The sequence below is a fragment of the Lathyrus oleraceus genome, chromosome 5 (genome assembly GCF_024323335.1).
Source record: "Lathyrus oleraceus cultivar Zhongwan6 chromosome 5, CAAS_Psat_ZW6_1.0, whole genome shotgun sequence".
Lineage (NCBI taxonomy): Eukaryota > Viridiplantae > Streptophyta > Magnoliopsida > Fabales > Fabaceae > Lathyrus > Lathyrus oleraceus.
The window spans coordinates 184722166-184738782 of record NC_066583.1 but is presented as its reverse complement, the minus strand read 5'-3'; the positions used below and the strand labels follow the sequence as shown (position 1 = coordinate 184738782).

Below are 16617 nucleotides of genomic sequence, written 5' to 3'. Positions count from 1 at the left end.
TCACCAATGACGATTTTACGAGAACCATCGAACGCTTTGACAATCATGCCATTGTATCTCATAGGGGCGCCTTGATAATAAAGTCTGAACAGAGTTGATTTTGGGAGCACATTCAGAGATGACCCGGTGTCCACCAACATATTGGACAGTGCATCCTCCTTGTAGTTCATCGAAATATGGAGCGCCAACTTGTGATTTTTGCCTTCCTCAGGAAGTTCTTCATCACAAAAACTCAAATTATTGCAAGAAGTGATGTTAGCGACAATGTGGTCAAACTCATCCACAGTTACATCGTGTTCAACATAGGCTTGCTCAAGCACTTTCTGCAACGCCTCTCTATGTGCCTTATAATTCATCAATAGAGACAACACCGAAATCTTTGACGGGGTTAGGAGAAGCTACTCCACCACATTGAACTCGCTCCTCTTTATTAATCTCAAAACTTCATCATCATCGTTAGTCTTCAGCTTGTTGGATTCATCAGACTGACATATTGGACCACTAACTGGATTCACCACTGGCATATCCACCTTCATACTGACTGAAACATCCTTTATCTCCTTCAAAAAGACCGGATCGAAGACATGACCACTACGGGTCACCTTTGCAATATCATCTATATTTACCACAGAATCTGCTATGGGTAACGGAATATCTTGACCATTCTCCGCCATGGTGGCATTATACTGATAAGGCATAACTTTATCGGATGCATACGGGACAGGGCCCACTAACCGTATTACTAACGAAGATACCAATTTGTTAACGATGTTGTTGTTGCTGCTATCAAATTGGATTACTACCCGCTCAGGGGTGTTGAACACTGGCATTATCACGTTTACATCATCTATATCCCTTGACTGTTGAATTTGGATTACATTCTCATCCATCAACTTCTGGATATCTCTCTTAACAATCATACACCTGCGGGGGTTCACACTACAGATTGCACAACCATCATGGTCATGCTCACAGTCACTGATCAAACACAAGGTTCTATGTATTTCCACCAACGACCTACGGATACGTCGTACATCGAATGCTCGAAAATTCCCTGAACAATCGTCTACCATGTTGACAGTGGCATTACCATGAGCATGCAATGGATTGGCTTTTACATTAGGCGCACGGACCTCAAAGGACACCATCCCACTCTTCACAAGCTTTTGTACTTTGTATTTTAACGGGTAACAGTTCTCAATATCATTGAAATTCTGGTATCAGAGATGAGATGTCGATGATAATGTCACGACACTAATATCTGAACAATATAAACAGGATAAAAGATAAAGAAACAATAGTACAAGTGACACAAGCAATTGTTAACCCAGTTCGGTGCAAACTCACCTACGTCTGGGGGCTACCAAGCCAGGAAGGAAATCCACTAAACAGAATTAGTTCAAAGACTCTCAGTAAACAATTTTAGGTTATAGTCTTTTCACCTAATCTCTACCCGTGTGACATCTATCTAAGAACTCTTAGATAAGAGACCCTACTCACTCCCCCTCAATCACAGTAGTGATGTAAAAACAAATATTACAAAGAAAGAAGACACTATTCAAGAACACATACTTGATCTTGCTTAAAAGCTTCAACCAAGTAAACACACACTCATGCTTCAAAGCTTAGAGTGGACAAATTACAACATAAAAGTCAGTCCAATTCAATCATCAATAGGATGAATGAATGGATCACAATACACAAGCACACACAAGACTAAAACCCTTATTCTCTCTCACTATTTCGTTCGTTTTCTTGTGTGTTAAAACCATGTTTTCCATTCCCTTTAAATAGAAGCTTTTGAATGGGCTTGGACATCATAAAACCCTAAATCTATTTTCTTTTCGTATCTTCTTATTCACAACAGTTGATCATATCTTATTGGAAAATAGATCAATCTGGTTTTAATTATTGCTAGAATGGCGCGTTCAATCTCCACATCAATCACACACAGATTTGCATGAAAAGCGCAATCATAAGATACATAACATTCAGACTGAATGTTCTGTATACACATGTCTTAACATTGGGTCTGACATCTCAGCTAAATCCTTCACAACCATATTTAAACACCCTGCAGGAAACTGATATCTCATGTCAAGACAACACTTGTGACAACTTGTGATAACTCTAGGTTTTACCAAAATTGATGCCAACACATAGAACCAACAAACTCCCCCTTTGGCAAATTTTGGCTAAAACATACATCAGATCATATGCTTCACAAGAAAATAATCACAGTATCAATTCAGCAGCAGAAGTAAACAAACACACATTACTAGCAAAATAGCAACTAGTAAACACATATAAAACACACATGCGCTTGTGCTCATAACACACCACCTCCCCATTCAGCTAGCATTAGTCTGCTCAACACAGACAGAACACTTCCCCATCTAGCATCACCTTCAACATCACCTGTAACATACAGTTTAACAACTTCTCCCACATCATTTGTATCATACAAATCATCTCCAACATCATCTGTAACATCATAGTATAGCATAGCTACTTAGCTACTTTAGCTACTTAGCTACTTTAGCTACTTTCTCCCCCTTTTTAGCCAAAAGAGACCAATGAGACAAAATAAATGTCTATTCAGTCAAACAAACAAAATGTCAAAGGTTAAGTGAAATTCTGGTGTAGTCAGAGTTTAGATGTTCTACTCCACGTCATGACATCTGATCCAACATTGTTACTAATACAGCAAGAGAGCTATACAATTAACACCCAGTACTAATGTGCACACATTCACAGATGTCACGACATCTGCTACTGTATTACCATAGAATGGAAGAATACCCAGTTTTGTCCATTTGGTACAAAGACTCAGCAGACATCAACCATAACACTAACTTCTGTTGAGCCTGCACAGTTATCAGCATGATGTCTCAATAGTGATTAGAACATCCCCTGTTACAGTATTACAGTTTGCTGGCCTTGTACTTGTATTTCCTGAAATTAAGGTCAAGCAAGTTAATCTAATTTCCACATATTAGGGTGCTAACAAATAGGCTATTTGTTAGGTTCATTAAATGTAGCTCAGTTGTTAGTTTCCTGGATTTTAGCTCAGCTGTTGCATTCCTGAAAAATAGCCTGAGAAAATTACTGAAACAGAAAAACTAACTATCCTACAGTTTAGCATATGCTGTCAGGAATGAATGTCACAACATTCAGTTTGACGTCCAAATCATAGACCATATGCTAAGTCTGTTATTTTCCTGAAGAACAGACTGAGATACATACTGAACTGTAGCAGAAAACCAACCTGCCTATTATTCAGTATATGTTATCAATGATGAATGTCTAAGCATTCTGATTGACATTCAAACAATATGCTATGAACCAGGTTTGTTCTTCTCTTGATAAACAGACTGAAATACATGTTGAGTATAACAGACAAGATTATAACTTGCAGAAAGAAAACCAAACACAGGAAATTGTTAACCCAGTTCGGTGCAACATCACCTACTCTGGGGGCATACCAAGCCAGGAAGAAGATCCACTATCAGTAGTATTAATTCAGAGTTAAACTCCCCCGTTTACAACTCTTCACTTAATCCCTACCCAATACAATCTATACCTAGGAACTCCTAGATAGAAACCACCAGTTTCCATTCCTATCACTACAATTTTAAAGTAATGCTAAACAAATTGAACTTGCTTCACAACTTCGTTCAAGACCATAACAACTCTTACCTACAGGCTTTGAGTTACAAATAATCTCAGCTTTGAGCACTGAGAACAACATGGTAACCTTCCCACAGGTTGGGAGGTTTACCTCACACACACCCCTAATTTTTACATTGTTTGAGGCTTACCAATCCTAGGTTACAATATGCACCCAACTGGATTTGGGCCTTCAGAAATCGTAGCAAACTTCTTCTTTGCTGTTACAAATTCAGCAGAAAACTTCTGCTACAATCAAGGTCTTCAATCTTTTAGTTCCTAAAATATCTCCATGTATATCTCCATATTTAGAAACTGTATATTCTGATTGAGTCTTTAAGACCTCCACTAGGAAGTTAGGATATTCACCAAATATCCTCACTAATCCCAGAATATATGCCTGAATTAACTAATTCAGTTTTCTACACATGTGTGATGTCACAGTCACGATGTCGTGACATCGTACATGACATGTTGGTCCAGATGTTGAACTTCTTCAACCCAACATATTAAAACAACAGAGGTGATTACATTATTTGTTTTACAAAATTAATGCCAATCCTAAGGTATTAACAATCTCCCCCTTCGGCAAATTTTAGCTAAAACAAATAAACCTTACACTAGACACTACATCCCAATATGGGTATGCACTTCCTCTCTGTCATTATCTCCACCACCACAAACACCAAAGTTGGTGTACATGAGGAAGTAGATGTACAAGAATCAGTTGCATCAAAACCCTTCCCCTCAACAGTAGAGCTTCCTGAAGAATATGTAATGTTGAGTACATAGATGATGTAACTCAGATCACAAGACACAACTGTCCTCTTAACTCAGATCACAAGTCACAAGTGGTATACCCGGTTAGTGACTTTTGTGCCTGAAACCAACTTCTGCTCGCTACCATATTTTGCTTGCTTCTGGTACATCCTTAATACAGTGTTTCTCTCCCCCTTTTTAGCTAAACATTTATAAATGAAACCTTCGCAAAACCAGATCCAGGCACAGTATGCCCAAATCTTAACAAACCCCGTGGTTTAGAGAGAATGGAATGTCGCTCTATTGAGAGGAGGAGTGCTGAAGCATCCTTTAAATAGACCAGCCCGTGCTTAGGAATTAACGGTAGGAATAAATGCTTGGTCAAGATTCATTAATATTTGCTGAGAAACAGTCAGAGAATCACCAACAAAATCTCAGACTATCTTTGAATACCTTTTATAGCTCTTGACTGTTTCTTTTTCGAACCAACAGTTCCAGTGCATGGTGACTATTCCATATATGCAGTCAGACACGTTGCACGCGATGTCTTAACATTCAACGCGGCTTTTGCCTGCATTCTTCATATATTTTTCCTAAGACCACTTTCGTACCTCCAGTAGTAGCTTGACATCTAGCACCACTAAAGCCAAAATCACAAACACCAGTAGGTGGTTACTCCCTCTGTACCACACAGCTGTAACACTCGGGCTTATTCTACTTCACCACACCCATATTTCAGAAGGAACTAACAATATTGTCCAAGGCAATGTCATGACATCCGGTCAGACATTCTTCTGCTCACTCAGCCTTGACACACACCACATCATCCCAATAACCAACAAGGGTCCATACCTTGTTATCTGAGAACACATAGACCACAAGTTTGATGATTTCTTACAGCGCAAAGACAGAACTCCCCCTGTCATGAACAACCAACTCTCCTCTTGAAACTTGGAGATCACACATGAACATATCCAACACCCCAAAGTTGGACCTTCACATACTTCCTGATTCAAAGAGAACTCATACCACTTGATGAATGGAAAACATAAGACGCATCTTCATGTCTTCAAGAGCACTCCCTCTGTTCAACCTTCTTGGCTGAACACATCCACACTCTGTGTCAGTCTCTCTTCTAACCAGAACAGTAAGTCACTTCACACAATGTTCTAACATTAGTTAGGACATCCTTCACAACCTAACAGAGAACACCATCTGATAATCTTCAGATATCACTGAGTCACCAGCTTGATCCAAAAGAACCCAGACATAAATTGGGACATATACATTCTCATCCCATTACAAGAGATAATATTCCATAGATAGCTCAGAACTCCTGCCACAAGCTCCAAGAGATGAATAGAAAACACCTCTTTTTGTCTTCAACTTACTACTTTTCTGCTCAAAAGTAATTTGTCTCAGACTTTCCTCAAGAATAATCAGCTGCCATATGTTGATTATCTTGATTCTTCGAACTCACTTCTGAGATGGACCAAATGCCACTGGTTGATTACCTCCTTCATGAATCCTCATATGAAAACGTCAAATGTCACTTATTGATCTCTCCACATTTATCAGACTTCTTCCAAAGATATTCTGACCTTCCAAGTGAGACTTTAGCTTCAAGCTACATGTTAAACAAAACTTAGATTCTCTAAGATATGAACATGTAACATCTTCTCCATCCAGCAACTCCAAAGAACTGCAATGAGAACGATCTTTTTGAAGTATCCAATCTACAACTCTGTAGACCCTTCTATCGTAAGTTGATGTGCCACTTCACCAACTAAGATTATGATGTTGAACCAAATGTTACAACATTGTGTTTTAACATCTAGCTGTTGAATTCAGCTCCTTCTTCTGCCACTTGAAAGAACTTCCTCCATACATAGACCAAGAGTTCAATGCTCTCATAGACTTGATTGTGGAACCAAGTTTGAGTAAACAACCTCCATCCTGCAGGTTTGCAGTTAAGTCATCCAAGCTCACACCTTGATGAATCCCTGCTTCTTCTCTAAAGACATCAGACACTCTGATGCATGAGTCTTCAGAAGGACCAGTTAGAAACTAACCCTTCAGCTATACCAAGGATTCCACTTCCTAAAGCAAGGATGTTTCCATGATGTCAAGAATGCTTCCTTGGCTTGTCCAATATTCTCTCTTTCAGCTTGCTCCAAGCTTGCAATCAGAGCCTCCAACGCTTCTTTCCTGATTGTTGCTACCCTTATCCCTGTATCCAACTCTTTACAAGTTTCCTTCAGCTCATCAATAAGACCACCTTTTGAGGCTGGCTTTTTCACAGCAGATGTCATGACAATGTTTTCGACATGACTACCTTCAAACAATTTGTAGTTTACTGATAGAAGAGGTTTTCTTCTACTTGGAAGGTCATTTGTACTCAGAACTCTAGGGTGTTGACTCAGGATAATGCCACAAATCATTAAGGGAAAAGATATAGGCAACTTTACTGCATTAGTAGAAGCATGCTTGACAATTTGTTCAAACATAAATCTACCATAATCAAATTTCAGCTTGGTTCCAACAGCAAAGATAAATCTTCCAAGGGCATTTGAAATTGTGGAAATGTGGTTGGTAGGCACCCAATTTGCAGACCCTATTTTATGCAATATGGCATACTTAACAGTCAGCTTCCCAGCAGGGAGATGCTTTTTACTAGGCCACTCCTTCACCTGTCGTGCTGTAATTTCTTTACATACCTCATTGTCAGTGGCTTCCAATTCACATGCACCTTGTGTACCTCTTCCCAGAAACCTATTAATCACAGTAGGAGAAAATGTGATACACTTCCCTCTCACAAAAACTTTACAAAATTCCTTGTTGTTTTTATCAGCAATATCTTCAGAAATCTTGACAATGAATTCCTTCACTAATCCCTTATAGCACTGAGATAACCCAGCCACAGTCTTCATTAACTCAGCATTTTTAATTAGGTCCATGACCTCTTTGACCTCAACAACATCCTTGCCTAACTCTCTCTCTACAGCCACCCTTCTTTGGATCAGAAACTTCCATTTTGCTGCTCCATCTTCAAGATGGAAAGAGATATTGTCCAAATGTACAACAGCAACTTTCATAAGGGACTTCCTAACAGTTGTCCTCTTCACAGGGGAGATGTCAGGGACATCTTCTTCAACATCTTCATCAGACTCAGATACTTGTCTCACCTTCCTCTTCTTCACATCAACTTTGCTCCAAGATTTTGAGGGACCTACACCAGTAGTCTTCTTAGCAGTTTTGGCTGACATCATTTCAGCCACAGACCTACCTTTTCTAGTCTTCATCCTCTTAGCCACACTAGGATTTAAGTGATGAAGTAAGCTATCATCTTGATCATCCGACCTATCATCCTCTAGGTCAATCACATTGTTGGCAAAATCATGCTTCTCAGAATGTGAAGCATTGGCAGTTGTTGATGCCACAGATTTTTTACCAGACACAGTTTTCCCTAAAGAGCACAAACCTTCAGCAGCCATATCCTTTTCAGATTTAGAGGAATCGTCATCCTTCTTACTATGAGGTTCAACCTCAGGAGAGGGGTCCATTCTAGATAGAGGAGTAGAAACTCCCTTCACAGAATGTCCTTCATCTAGTGACCAGGTTTCTTAGAACTAGTGGCATGAGTAGAGCTAGAAGGGATATTAGAGTTGTTACCTTGAGTGGGGCATGCAGAGGCAGATGCATCCATGGGATGGTTTGAGTCAGGAGCTTCGCCTGGAATAACAGACAGAGGAATCACATCCAAAATATCTTCATCAAGAAAGTCCATTGAAGGTGTTCTATCCTTGTGAGTAGGCGTAGGAGTTTTTGAACCAGATGGTGTTTGATGTTGTGACATCTTGTTGTTTTTGTGGAAAGGTTTCAGTTTCCCTAGCAGAGGAGTTTGAGGAAGAAGCAGCGAGTTGGAAATGTTTGAGTAGAGGTTACGTGTGAAAAGGTAATAGATAGTAGTTCCAATACTAGGTGATGATTTACCATAAATGGGGCGCTTTATTTTAAGTAAGCAGACACTAATTTGATTACCTTTTCCACTCCAAATTAATTGCTACAAATTCTAATAAATACAAATCCCTAATTTCCCTCTTAGAAATTCAAATTGATTTGCATCCAAGGCCTTTGTAAAGATATCAGCTAACTGCATCTCAGTAGCAACATGCTCTAGGGCTATAATTTTATCTTCCACTAGTTCTCTAATAAAATGGTGACGGATATCAATATGTTTTGTCCTGCTGTGCTGAATAGGATTCTTAGAAATATTTATAGCATTCAGGTTGTCACAGTACAATGTCATGACATCTTATGTGACATTGTATTCAGTCAACATCTGTTTCATCCATACTAGTTGAGAACAACTACTTCTATCTGCTATGTATTCAGCTTCAGCAGTGGACAAAGACACACAATTTTGTTTCTTACTAAACCATGATATTAAGTTGTTCCCCAAGAAGAAGCAGCCTCCTGATGTGCTTTTCCTATCATCAGCACTTCCAGCCCAATCAGCATCACAGTATCCAGTCAGCACAGATCCAGATCCATGAGTGTACAGCATCCCATAGTCACTAGTGCCATTGACATATTTCAGGATCCTTTTCACTTGGTTTATGTGACTCGCCTTTGGTTCAGCTTGATATCTAGCACATACACCTACAGCAAAAGCAATGTTAGGTCTGCTTGTTGTGAGATATAGTAGACTCCCTATCATGCTTCTGTAGAGACTTTGATCCACACTAACACCATTTTCATCTTTAGAGACTTTCAGATGAGTAGGAGCAGGTGTCCTTTTGTGACTTGCATTCTCCATGCCAAACTTCTTAACAATATTTTTGGCATATTTGCTTTGAGATAGAAAGATAGAATCTTCCATCTACTTGACTTGTAGCCCAAGAAAATAGGTTAGTTCTCCAACAAGGCTCATTTCAAATTCAGACTGCATTTGTTTAACAAAATGTTCAACCATCTTATTTGACATCCCACAAAACACAATATCATCCACATATATCTGAGCCACCATGAGTTTTCCTCCTTCATTTTTGACAAATAAGGTCTTTTCAATGCCTCCCTTTCTGTATCCATTGTCAATGAGAAACATTGTGAGTCTATCATACCAAGCCCTAGGAGCTTGTTTCAGCCCATAGAGGGCTTTCCTTAACTTATACACATGATTTGGAAGATTTGGGTCTGTAAATCCTTTAGGTTGTTCAACATACACTTCCTCATTTAAGTAACCACTCAAGAAAGCACTTTTTACATCCATTTGGAACAGTTTAAACTTCAGAATACATGCCACTCCAAGCAGTAGTCTAATGGACTCCAAGCGAGCTACAAGGGCAAATGTTTCATCAAAGTCAACTCCTTCAACTTGAGTGTATCCTTGTGCTACCAATCTTGCTTTATTTTTAGTAACCACCCCTTGTTCATCAGATTTATTCTTGTAAACCCACTTTGTTCCAATAACATTTATTCCTTCAGGTCTTGGAACCAATTCCCATACTTCATTTCTCTTGAATTGGCCTAACTCTTCCTACATGGCATTGATCCAGAATTCATCAGTTAAGGCTTCTTTGACATTCTTGGGCTCAATCTTGGACACAAAACAGCCATGTGAGATCACTTCCCTTGACCTAGTTGTGACCCCTTTATTTGGGTATCCTATAATGAGATCTTTCTGATGATCCTTCTGAATTCTGATAGAGGGTCCCTTATTAATTTTATCAGCTTCAGGTTCAGCTTTAGTGGGTTCACTCTCATTACTTTTGTCTGGGAGATCAGCTGGGGCATCATTTAGAGATGTTTCAACATCGTCTGTGACATCAGTCTGTTGATCATCAACCACAACATTGATAGATTCCATCATTACTTTTGTTCTGGAATTAAAGACCTTAAATGCTTTGCTGTTTGTTGAGTAACCCAGGAATATTCCTTCATCACTCTTGGGATCCATTTTCCTTCTTTGTTCACGATCAGTCAGGATATAACATTTACTACCAAACACATGGAAGTATTTGACAGTAGGTCTTCTACCTTTCTAGACTTCATATAAAGTAGTTGGAGTTCCTTTCTTCTAGGTTACTCTGTTGTGAACATAGCAGGTTGTGTTCATAGCTTCAGCCCATAAGTGGTAGGGAAACTTCTTAGCATGAATCATAGCTCTGGCATATTCTTGGAGTGTTCTATTTTTCCTTTCTACCACACCATTTTGTTGAGGGGTAATAGGAGATGAGAACTCATGACTAATTCCTTCAGATGAACAGAATCCAGCAAATTTACTGTTCTCAAATTCTTTCCCATGATCACTTCTGATTCTGATAACCTGACTTTCTTTTTCTCTTTGAAGTCTTAGGCAAAGATCTTTGAATACCTCAAATACATCAGATTTTTCCCTTATAAAATTTACCCAAGTGTATCTGGAGAAGTCATCCACCACCACATAGGCATACTTTTTCCCACCAAGACTTTCCACCTGCATAGGTCCCATTAAGTCCATGTGGAGAAGTTCCAGCACTCTAGAAGTGGTGTCATGTTTGATCTTCTGATGTGACATCTTTGTCTGCTTTCCAATCTGACACTCCCCACAAACTCTTCCTTCATCAATCTTTAATTTTGGGATTCCTCTGATAGCTTCAACAAATATAATCCTCTTCATTTCTTTAAGATGCAGATGGCCCATTTTTTGATGCCATAGTTTCACTTCTTCTTCTTTGGATAGAGTACACATTAATGAATAACCAGCTTCTTGAGAACTCCACATGTAGCAGTTGTCCTTAGACCTGACTCCTTTCATGATCACTTCATTTTTTTATTAGTAATCAGACATTCAATTTTTGTGAAGTTCACATTTAGACCTTGGTCACACAGTTGACTGATGCTAATTAGGTTTGCAATCAGTCTTTTAACAAGTAGCACATTATCAAGGTTAGGGACTCCATGGCAGTGTAGCTTTCCAATCCCCTTGATTTCACCCTTTGCTCCATCACCAAAGGTCACATAGCTGGTGGCATGAGGATGAAGGTCAATTAGCAGGTTTTTGCTTCCAGCCATGTGTCTGGAGCATCCACTGTCAAAATACCAATCTTCTTTAGCTGAAACTCTGAAGGAAGTGTGAGCTATCAAGTTAGTAACAGCAGTCCTAGGAACCCACTGTTCTCTGTTGACAGGGATGTGGTGTTTGGGTCTAGGTTGATGATGAGTAGGACTAGGATAGCCATACAACTTAAAACATAATGGTTTCATGTGGCCAAATTTTCCATAGTAATGACATCTCCATCTTTGGTGTTTTCCTTTATGTTGTCTCTCCTTGTGATGTTGAGACACCTGATGTGACATCTTTGGTTTGCTACCAGTGTGACTACACTCAGGAGTGGATTCATTGAACCCAAGGCCAGACTTGTCTCCTGCCATTTTTCCAGTCTGGAGGATTTTGTCTAAGGTGTCAGATCCACTGTTTAGCATTCTGACATACTTTGTCATCTCATCCAGTTTGGAGTTCAAGAACACGGCTTCAATCTTCAACTTAGAAATGGTTTCCAAGTGTTCTGCCTTCTCATCCTCTAGTTGTGTTATCAATTTCTTCTGATTCTCCACTTGTTGACACACTTCTTCACTTCTGTAACACAACTTTCTGTAGGTAGTGGCTAACTCATCAAAGGTTACTTCATCATCACTTGAGTCTTCATCAGAACCCCATCTTCCAGTCAAGGCAGTCACAAGATTGGCAGACTCTCCTTCTGTTTCACTTTCATCAGACCAAGTAGCAGCAAGACTCTTCTTCTGTTTCTTGAGGTAGGTCCCACATTTAGCTCTAATGTGTCCATACCCATCACATTCATGGAACTGAACTCCTTTGCCTTGTTTGGATTTTTCCTCAGATTTTGTTCTTCTTCCAGCATCATTGGACCTATTGATGTCAAATGAGTTGTTCTTGACATTAGACTTTGACCTAACATCCATCCTTTTAAGGAGTTTGTTGAACTGTCTCCCCAGTAATGCTACATCATTTGCCAGATCTTCATCAGTATCCAGACCACTTTCTTCCTCTTTCTCTTCAGTGTTTGACATGAAGGATATGCTTTTGGCTTTCTTTTCAGATCCATCACTCATCCCTAACTCAAATGTTTGGAGGGATCCAATTAGCTCATCCACTCTTATATTGTAGATGTCTTGAGATTCTTCTATGGTTGTCACTTTCATGGCAAATCTCTTGGGAAGTGACCTGACAATTTTCCTCACTAGTTTTTCATCTGACATCTTTTCACCCAGGGCTCCTGAGGCATTAACAATTTCAAGGATATTCATATGGAAGTCATGAATACTTTCATCTTCTTTCATCCTCAAATTTTCAAACTTGGTAGTAAGTAGCTGCAATCTAGACATCTTTACTCTAGAGGTACCTTCATGGGTGGTTTTGAGAATATTCCAAGCATCTTTAGCCACCTCACAGTTGTTCACCAGTCTGAAGATGTTCTTATCAACCCCATTGAATATAGCATTCAATGCTTTAGAGTTTCCAAGAGCTAGTTCATCCTCCTCCTTGGTCCATTCTTCCTCAGCCTTCTTATAGTTGTAACTTCTCCTTCCTTAGTAATAACGGGATGTTCCCATCCTGTTATAACAGCCTTCCAAGCCTTATTATCTAAAGATTTCAGGAAGGCTACCATTCGAGGTTTCCAGTAGTCATAGTTAGATCCATCCAGAATTGGTGGTCTGTGAACAAATCCTCCGTCTCTATCCATAGTACCAGAAAGTAACGTCCCAAGATCTCACCCAGAACCAGAGCAGGATGCCTTCTCTGATACCAATTGAAATTCTGGTATCAGATATGAGATGTCGAAGGTAATGTCACGACACTAATATCTAAACAATATAAATAGGATAAAAGATAAAGAAACAATAGTACAAGTGACACAAGCAATTGTTAACCCAGTTTAGTGCAAACTCACCTACGTCTGGGGGCTACCAAGCCAGGAAGGAAATCCACTAAACAGAATTAATTCAAAGACTCTTAGTAAAAAATTTCAAGTTACAGTCTTTTCACTTAATCTCTACCCGTGTGACTTCTATCTAAGAACTCTTAGATAAGAGACCCTACTCACTCCCCCTCAATCACAACAGTGATGTAAAAACAAATATTACAAAGAAAGAAGACACTCTTCAAGAACACATATTTGATCTTGCTTAAAAGCTTCAACCAAGTAAACACACACTCATGCTTCAAAGCTTAGAGTGGACAAATTACAACACAAAAGCCAGTCCAATTCAATCATCAATAGGATGAATGACTGGCTCACAATACACGAGCACACATAAGACTAAAACCCTTATTCTCTCTCACTATTTCGTTCGTTTTCTTGTGTGTTAAAACCAGGTTTTCCATGCCCTTTAAATAGAAGCTTTTGAATGGGCTTGGACATCATAAAACCCTAAATCTATTTTCTTTTCGTATCTTCTTATTCATAACAGCTGATCATATCTTATTGTAAAATAGATCAATCTGGTTTTAATTACTGCTTGAATGGCGCGTTCAATCTCCACATCAATCACACATAGATTTGCATGAAAAGCGCAATCATAAGATACATAACATTCAGACTGAATATTCTGTATACACATGTCTTAACATCGGGTCTGACATCTCAGCTAAATCCTGCACAACCATATTTAAACACCCTGCAGGAAACTGATATCTCATGTCAAGATAACACTTGTGACAACTTGTGATAACTCTAGGTTTTACCAAAATTGATGCCGACAAATAGAACCAACAATCATGGCCAGGGGCTCCCTGGTGAAAGGCACAACAGAGTTCAGGTTTGAACCACCATGGAAGTGGCTCGGGAATTTGTGGTGGATTTCTGGGTTGAAGTAGGTTCTTGAGAACCAAAGATGGATATAATTCTGCGTAGGATATAGGAATATGGTCAAAGGAGACCTTCTTCCTCTCGAAAATTTGTTGTTGATTATTGTTGTTGTTGTTGGTTCTTTGTTGGGGTTGTTGTTGACGTGGTTGTTGAATCGGAACAGATTGATTGTTGGAATTATTGGAAAAAACTGGAATTATTGAAGAAACTTGATGTTGGTGCTGACGCGATTGAGAGCTCCTTCTGACATGAGGCCTCCTCTGCCTCCCCACATATACTGAATTCGTTTCCCCCTCCTTTCTCTTGGAGAAACCACTTCCATACTTCAAACTGGATGATGCTTCTTCCTTAGACAGACGTCCTTCACGGACTCCCTCTTCTAACCTCATCCCCATATTTACCATTTCGGTAAAGTCACTAGGGGAACTGGCAATCATACGTTCGTAATCAAACGAACTCAGGGTCTTTAGGAAAATCTTCGTCATCTCTTTCTCTTCCAATGGAGGATTGATCTTGGCATCAAGTTCCCTCCACCTCTAAGCATACTCTTCAAATGTCTCCTTATCCTTCTGAGACATTGACCTCAGCTAGTCTCTATCAGGCGTCATATCAACGTTGTACTTATACTTCTTGACAAAGGCTTCACCCAAGTCGTTGAAAGTACAGACACTTGCACTGTCCAACCCCATATACAATCTCAGGGCGGCACAAGTCAAATTATCTTGAAAGTAGTGAATCAGTAACTGATCATTATTAGTTTGAGTTGACATATTTCTAGCGTACATAACAAGGTGGCTTAGTGGACAAGTATTTCCCTTATACTTTTCAAAGTTAGGGACTTTGAACTTCATCGAGATCTTCACATTCAGTACCAGGAAGAGCTCAGTTGCACTCTTCCCAAACAGGTCTTTTCCTCTCAATGTCTTCAACTCCTTTCACAGCTCAAGGAACTGATCCTTCATTTCGTCCATCTTCTCATACACGCCTGGGCCCTCAGATGGCTCAGAGTGGTATATGGTGTCCTTAACACGAGGCAAAGTATGAACAACTGGTGGCGGCACAGACATGATCGGGCAAGATGTCGACATAGAGACAAAGGTGGTTGCAAACCCTTCAGGCATAAAGTTGGCTGGCATTCCCCAAGGGAATCCAGCAGACATGGAAGGATCGGATTGGATAGTAGCGACTGGAATAGTTGAGGTAGCAACCTTAGAAATAACAGTCCTCTGGAGAGGAGTTGCAGGAGTTGGTGAAGACTGGTTCTGCGCAGCAAGAACAGACTTCATCATAGTAGTCAACCGTGCAATATCATCCTTTAGCTCTTTATTCTCTTGTTCCAAATGTTCCATGATCTTGAGTTGATTGGCGCGAGTGTTGTATCGGTGAGTCAACTTGGCTGAAGCACATAAGAATAACCGATAAGACACTCTGGCGGAAGAAAAACCTGTTATGCATATGATGCATGTAATGAAATTTTTTTTGTTTGTTTTTAATTTCAAGGAACACATGAAGTTCTATTTGAGAATATTAAATAATAACAATAGTAACAATTTGATTGACCATAAAATCTCTTTTTATTTATAAAAATTTGGAAGGATTACACTGAGTACAATTTCAGAAATCATAGTCCAAATACAAGAGAAAAGGAAACTAATCATCCTAAGGATCCCCTAGCAATAGTGTCAGATGATCTGGCTGCGGGCGTGTACTTCCTTCGGATGCGTAGAATTTCAGAATCAAAAGATGTCTTCATCTAAGCCTTCTCAAGGACAAGTTGGTCAACAATCTTCTTCCAAGCACCAGAAGGTTGAGGCATACTAGAGGAATATGGACCCTATGGCTCTCTCTGTCTCTTAATTGCTCGGTCTTCAAGAAGCTCAATAAGTGCATCCTTGTCTTTTGACTCAAGTTGCAACTCTTCATGCTTTCGTCTCAAAGCATGGAATTGCTCTTCCCACATATCTCTCTCTTGCTTCATCTTAGCGAGTGCGTCTTCCCACTCCTCTATATCTTGGTTAGGGAGAGTTGATGGCTCATCCACAACCAAAGACATAGGTCTTTCACAAGCATACGACATCTTTAACTCCAAAGCTCTCTTCTTCACCCAAGTAGTGTAAGCTTCCAAAGCTACACAGTTGCGTGGACCAATCTTGGATCTTTCTTTTCTATGCACTTTATGCCAAGCTTATATCATCTTCTGCTTCAAATGTTGGGGATCTTTACCCTTTTGATAGAAAAGACCTTCTAACTGAGTGTTATTAGGTTTGTCTCTCAAGGGGAACCCAAGTTGACGATGAGCCAAAGCTGGGTTGTAGTT

The 16617-nt window shown here is 39.6% G+C and overlaps 1 protein-coding gene across 1 annotated transcript; it reads right to left on the bottom strand.

Moving 5' to 3' along the window:
• Positions 1-2329: 2329 nt before the first annotated feature.
• On the bottom strand, positions 2330-7991 carry LOC127079601 (uncharacterized). The gene is made up of 4 exons (XM_051019981.1): positions 7812-7991; positions 7029-7622; positions 6677-6914; positions 2330-2484 (listed from the first exon to the last, which is right to left on the bottom strand). Exons 1-4 carry the CDS (start codon positions 7989-7991, stop codon positions 2330-2332), a joined length of 1167 nt encoding a protein of 388 aa, XP_050875938.1.
• Positions 7992-16617: the final 8626 nt, after the last annotated feature.

What these genes read in the sequence shown, in the direction of transcription:
- LOC127079601 (XM_051019981.1), bottom strand. Translation starts at nt 7,991, where the DNA reads ATGGACCCCTCTCCTGAGGTTGAACCTCATAGTAAGAAGGATGACGAT. An exon ending in AGCATGATTTTGCCAACAAT is followed by an intron (nt 7,623 to 7,811) that starts GTGATTGACCTA and finishes GTTGATGTGAAG; the next exon opens with AAGAGGAAGGTGAGACAAGT. An exon ending in AAATAGGGTCTGCAAATTGG is followed by an intron (nt 6,915 to 7,028) that starts GTGCCTACCAAC and finishes CAAATTGTCAAG; the next exon opens with CATGCTTCTACTAATGCAGT.